The sequence below is a fragment of the Alligator sinensis genome, unplaced genomic scaffold, assembly GCF_000455745.1.
Source record: "Alligator sinensis unplaced genomic scaffold, ASM45574v1 scaffold338_1, whole genome shotgun sequence".
NCBI classification, from domain to species: Eukaryota; Metazoa; Chordata; order Crocodylia; family Alligatoridae; genus Alligator; species Alligator sinensis.
The window spans coordinates 634,003-640,002 of record NW_005842719.1 but is presented as its reverse complement, the minus strand read 5'-3'; the positions used below and the strand labels follow the sequence as shown (position 1 = coordinate 640,002).

Sequence of the window (6,000 nt, the reverse complement as noted above, 5' to 3'; positions counted from 1 at the left end):
CCCTCCTGCCCCCCGGATGAGCCATCTGTGGCTACGTCCCAAGCCCTGTACACCACCGGGCTGGGCAGTAGCCCCAACTCCCTCTCTCCTTATGGGGACCTCAGTCCTGTCCTCAGCACTTACTTAGGGAGCTGCTCTCCAGGCTGGCTGGCGGCCATGTGCATATGTGGTGCCCCCTGCTTGACTGCCCTCCTGCTCCCTCCCAGCCCTTTTGCAGGCTGGAACTCTGCCAGCCTGCAGAGAGCTCTTTGCAAAACTGCAAAATTCACGGGTTTCTCTGTTAAAATGAGAAATCTGCATTTTCCTCTGGTAACGGGGAAAATCCACAGTTTTCTCCATTTTTCCATGGGAAACGGGAAAACCCAGATCCCTGGATATGACTGTGCTATCTATGTTCAGTCCCTGCAGTATTTGGGCTGGGTCACAGCTTAGGAATCAGAGGGGACAGATGTCCCTGGAAGGAGATGGCAGCTGAAGTCATTGCTGCTTGTTCAGGACTCATATGTTCTCTTGCATGCTTTGGGGTTTCCCAAGATCCTTGTATATTTGTAGCTATTGCTGGGGAAACTGCTGTCCCATTCAGGGCCTTTGAACCCATCCCTGCCTAGATGAAAGGTCTTCTGTGCAGCACAGCAGTTCGTGACAGTCGCTCTCATCTCATGGGCCTGGGAAGCTTGGAAGAACGTAAGTGTGGCCAGTACAGTGCTACATACTGGACCATATAGAGGATCTCTTTCCACTCTTTGGCTGCCCCTGCCTTCTGCAAGACTAACATGTTCATCCTGAGCTGACGAGCAAGTTGGGAAAGAAAGGGAATGAGTAGCAGGCTCTATGCTGTGGAATGAGAGGGTTTGGGATACCATGTCAGAATGTCAGGGCAACACACCAACCTCTGCCCTCCCTTTGGTACTACCAGGAGCCTCCTGAGGATGATGCCAACATAATTGAGAAGATCCTTGCCTCCAGGATGGCACAGAAAGAGGTGAGTGGCTTCTTTCCCTTCTTGGCTCTGGAGGGAGAAAGAGGTCTCCTTCATAAGAATGTGCTCCTAATGCTGCCTACTGTCACTCAGAGGGACTTCTGGTGCTTTTGTGGGGCTGAAACTCCAACAATGTTTAGCCAAAGAAGTTAGCTTCTCTCCTCTGGATCATCCCATCCTCATATCACAGAATGCCAAAACAACTGCCTCTCTCTTTAGGCTGTCTTTAGGAATGATGAGAGAATAGCTCTGTTAGGCTAATGATGGGCCATGGTGCCATGCAGTATATCTGGAGGGCTGAAAACTGATGTGCCTAGCTAAGAAAAGTAGGAAGAAACCTTATTTAGGAGCAGTATTCAGTTCCAGGAAGAGCAGGGACATAACAGACCTCCAACCCTCTCTGGGGAGCTGGGTGAGGGTCAGGTGGGATCCCTGAGGCAGCTGTAGGGTAGATCATCATTGGACATAGAGGGCTTTAAATGAAACCTATCTGAACCTGAGCTGTATGGGTGTTTATCTGGTACTGATGTGCTTTTTGCATGGGGCTATTTCTTGTCTTTGGGCCATGCATGGGAAAGTCCTTTCCTGGCAGCCTGGGGACTTTCCTGGCTTTTGAGAGATACTGAATATTTGGAGAAAGAGAGCAGTGCTTTTTCAGGCCCTTGACTGTCCTCCTCCTTCCACCTTGCCCTAGACAGGGTTGTACCCTGCAGCCAGGTCAGAGGTTGCAAATTAGAGCCCAGACCCCCTGAGAGAAAACCAGCCTTGCCACTTGCTTTCACTGGTGCTAACAAGCTCACTATTTGATTTCAGGCTCATGTGGGAGATTTGGCATATGAGATGGAGGAGTTCTATGTCAAGTACAGGAATTTGTAAGTGCATTTCTATTCCTGTTTACCTGTGCTAATGTGTATGCCAGTGTTTCTCAACCTTTTTAGACTTGAGGCACCCTTGGATAGACTTGAGGCACCCCTTAGAAAATGCCAACTCTTAATTTTCACTTTTTTGCCTACAGAAAAGTAATAGAGCAGTTTTCTATTGCAGAGAACTCAGAAAGATCACAACTGTGGATTTCTATTTGGAACCTCTGGGTTTATCTTGTGAATCATGTTCGTAAACATAACAACGCTAACATTGCGTGGCACCCCATGGCACCCTGGTTAGGAACCAATGGTGTATGCTGATGGAGAGAAGATGTGTGTGCTCCATCCTGTCCTGCTCTTACAACCATCCATGGGGCCAGGAAGGCTGTCAGCTCACTGTAAACCCAGCCAGTGCAAGCTTTGCTTCTTTGACAGAGTGATTAGAACCCCTCCTTCTGGGTTTCTCCTTACTTGGGGACTCCTTTTTTCCAAGCAAGTGTTTGGAATCAGGGAGGTCATTACAGCTTCAGGCCTGACTCCTGACATGAGATCTGGGTCTCAGCTGTAGCAGGGCAGTTTTTTTGTAGTTCTCTGTTATGACCTATGTTGTAAGCCACAAGCTTGGAATTTTCAGGGTCCCTAAGAGGCTACATAATGATTGGGACCCCTACCCATGAGACTTTTCATGTTTTGCTGCTTGTCCTGCAGCTCCTACCTACACTGTAAGTGGGCAACTTTGGAAGAGCTGGAGAAGGACCCCAGGATCTCTCAGAAGATAAAGCGCTTTCGGAACAAGCAAGCACAGATGAAGCATATTTTCACGGAGGTGAGACTAGAGCCTGGTGGGCTGGTATTTCTCATTTTGTTCTCTCTGGAAAGCTGGGCCTGATGTACTAGTGAGGAACTGCTTAGGATTTGTAGAATCATAGAAAAGTAGCGATGGAAGGAGCCTCAGAAGGTCGATTAGTCCAGTGGGGGTCAACCTTTTTGATTGTGGTGGGCCATTGATTAGCCCCACAACCTCCTTGAGTGCCAGTCCAATCCCCTTCCCCAGTCCAATTTGCTGCTCTCCTTTCTGCTTCTTGCCCTATTTGCCATTGTGCTACTTGCTCCTTTTCTGGTCTGCCATATGCCCCACAGAAGCTGCCCATGCCACTTATGGCACATATGCCGCAGGTTGGCCATCCCTAATCTAGTCAGACCTCCTGCTCAAGGCATGATTGTCCCCATCTAAACCATCCTATAAAAGCATCTAACCCAGTGGTAAAACTCGCTTCCCCCTCCCTGGCTGGATCTGGACCATGAGGCTCCTTTCCGGCCTGGTCCAGACCATGGGGAGGCCAAATCTGGTGGCAGACTGAGTAGTGGCAGTGTTAACCTGAGCCACTTTGTAGGCCCAGGGAGCCGTAGATATTAATTCAGCTATCAGTCACCCTGCTGTCACCAAAACACATCCCCACTGCAGCTTCAGACTCCTGTAATTCAGTGGTCAGCCCTGCCCCAATTTCCTATCCCCTCAAGGAGCTCTTGCAGGCCATATCTTTGACACCTGTGGTCTAAACTGTTCTTAAAACTGCACAACAACTCCCTTGCACAACTACCAGGCACAGTGCCCCAAAACGCCAAGAGCATCCTAACCTGCCACAGGTAAAGCAGAGGGACAAGGGCTCTGCTAAAACACTTGAGAATTTCCAGGAAGACAACTATGCCCCCCGCTGCAGAGGAAGGCGAAAACACCCACAGTCCATGCTGAGCTGACCATGGGGTAAAATTCCTTCCTGACCCTAAGTATGGTGATTGATCTGACCCTGAGCAGAGAAGCAAGACCCTCTAACAAAGAACCTCTGAGTGTTTTAGTCCCAGTAGGAGCATGGGCACATCACAGTCAGTGATGTGCCCATCAGCCAACACCCAGTGCTTCTAAGGAAGGTGAAAAAAATATCTTGATACCTGTAGCACCAGGACAGGGAGAAGATTCTTTCCCAGCCCACATGACAGCCAGCAAAGTGCAAACATGTGGGAAAACCAGAACACCCTCCACTGTGCTCTGGAATGTGGAGACTTCAAACACAATTCTATACCTCCTAACTAGAAAGTCGGAATCCCCCTTTCTGTCATCCTATCCCGTCCATGAACTGATTTCCAGCTCCTTAATGTTCTTTCATACCAAACCATGTGCGGCGCTCTGCTTCATTCTCCAGCTGCTCACCTGACCCCAGGTGTCTTTCCTGCTTGGTGCAGGGGCTGGACCCAATGACCTTCTGAGGTCCCTTCCAGCCTTACAGTCTATGAATCTATAAGCATGGCCATATCAAATTCCACATGTTCTGGGCTGCAGAGCTACTATGATCTCCAAGCAGTGCATATGGGGTGGGGAGAGGGAGTCTAGTGAGCTTCCAGCTGTTACTCTTCATAGCACATTTGAGGCATTGCTAATCCTAGTATATGCCTGACCAATGCTTATTCAGGGTTTTTTTTTTTTTAAAACCTTAAATGAAAGAGATTCCACGGCTTCCCTAGGCAGTCTGTTCCACTGTCTCGCTGTTCTAAGTGAAGAAGTTTTTCTTGGTATCCAATCTTAATCTATACTGCTGCAATTCCAGCTGTTGCTACGTGTCTTGATCTCTGCAGCAACAGAAAAAAAGTGTTCTGCCCCTTCCTTTCATAGATTCATAGATTGTAAGGCTCATAGGGACCCCAGAAGATCATCGGGTCCAGCCTCCTGCACCAAGCAGGAAAGACAGCTGGGGTCAGGTGACCCCAGCAAGGTGACTGTCCAGTCTCCTCTTGAAGATTTCCAGGGTAGGCAATTGTTTTACCTCTGGAAGGAGCTTATTCTACAGTCTGGACACCCTAGTTGTGAAGTAGGTTTTCTTAATGTTGAACTTGTTGAGCCTGAAACTCCTAGTTTTCCCCAAGGGTGCCCAGGTGAACAGTTGTTCACCGAGCCCTTGATGTATGCCTCTGATGCAGTGGTAAGCTGCTTCCAAGTCCCCTCTCAGCCATTTTTTTCAGGCTGAAGGGTCCCACATCCCTCAGCCTTTCCTCACATGGCTTGCTGTGCAAGTCTCTGATCATACAGGTGGCCCTTCTCTAGAGTCTGTCAAGCTTTACCATGTCCTTGTTAAAGTGCAGCACCCAGAACTGGATGCAGTACTCCAGCTGCGGTTTCACCAATGCCAAGCAGAGTGGGAGAATCGCTTCTTTGGTTTTGCTGGAGATGCATCGATTGCATGCTAGGGTATTGTTAGCCCTGCTGGCTACAACGTTGCACTGCTAGCTCATGTTCATACTGTGGTCTGTTATTACCCCCGGGTCCCTTTCATTCATAGTGCTGGTCAGGTTGACATTGCCAAGCCTATAGGTGTGCAGGGGATTGTACGTCCCCAGGTGGAGCAATCTGCATTTATTGACATTGAACTTCATGTGGTTCTGGTCCGCCCAACTTGCAAGCCTGTCTAGGTCTGCCTGTATCTGCAGCCTATCTTCAAGCGTGACCACGCTTCCCCATAACTTGCTGTCATCTGCAAACTTGGCCAGTGAGCTCTTCACCCTCACATCCAGATCATTGATGAAGATGTTGAGTAGCTCTGGACCAAGCATCAACCCCTGCGGGACACCAATGACCACTTCCCACCAAGATGACAAAGATCCGTTCATTAGAACTCTCTGGGTCCTACCCTGCAGCCAGCTTCCTACCCACCTGACTGTCTCACAGTTAAGCCCATAGTCTTCCAATTTTCTTGCAAGAACATCGTGGGATACCAAATTGAAAGCTTTTTGAAAGTCGAGGTATATAATGTCAACCTCCTCTCTCTTATCCAGGTGGTGAGTCATCTGATCATGAAAGGAGATGAGGTTGAACCTGCCTGCAATGAAGCCATGCTGGCTGTCATTCAGAATCCTACCTTCTGCAAACCTATTGCACGCACATAGACTTCTTAATGATTTTTTCCAGGATTTTCCCTGGGATAGAAGTTAGGCTAATTGGCCTATAGTTACCTGGGTCCTTCCTCCTCCCCTTCTTGAAGATGGGTGCAATATTGGCCTTCTTCCAGACCTCAGGGAACTCCCTGGAGTGCCACGAGTTTTGGAAGAGATTTGCCAGAGTGTGATGGCTGTGGCCTTATGGGTGATACGGCTTTTCTGGAAGGTTGG

The 6,000-nt window shown here is 48.9% G+C and overlaps 1 protein-coding gene across 1 annotated transcript in view; it reads left to right on the top strand.

Moving 5' to 3' along the window:
• The window catches only part of CHD6 (chromodomain helicase DNA binding protein 6), a 251,204-nt gene that overhangs the window by 98,383 nt on the left and 146,821 nt on the right, over positions 1 to 6,000 (top strand). Inside the window, 3 exon segments of the mRNA XM_025216269.1 lie at positions 917 to 982; positions 1,793 to 1,851; positions 2,551 to 2,668. Of these exon segments, the coding sequence (XP_025072054.1) occupies positions 917 to 982; positions 1,793 to 1,851; positions 2,551 to 2,668 (243 nt within the window).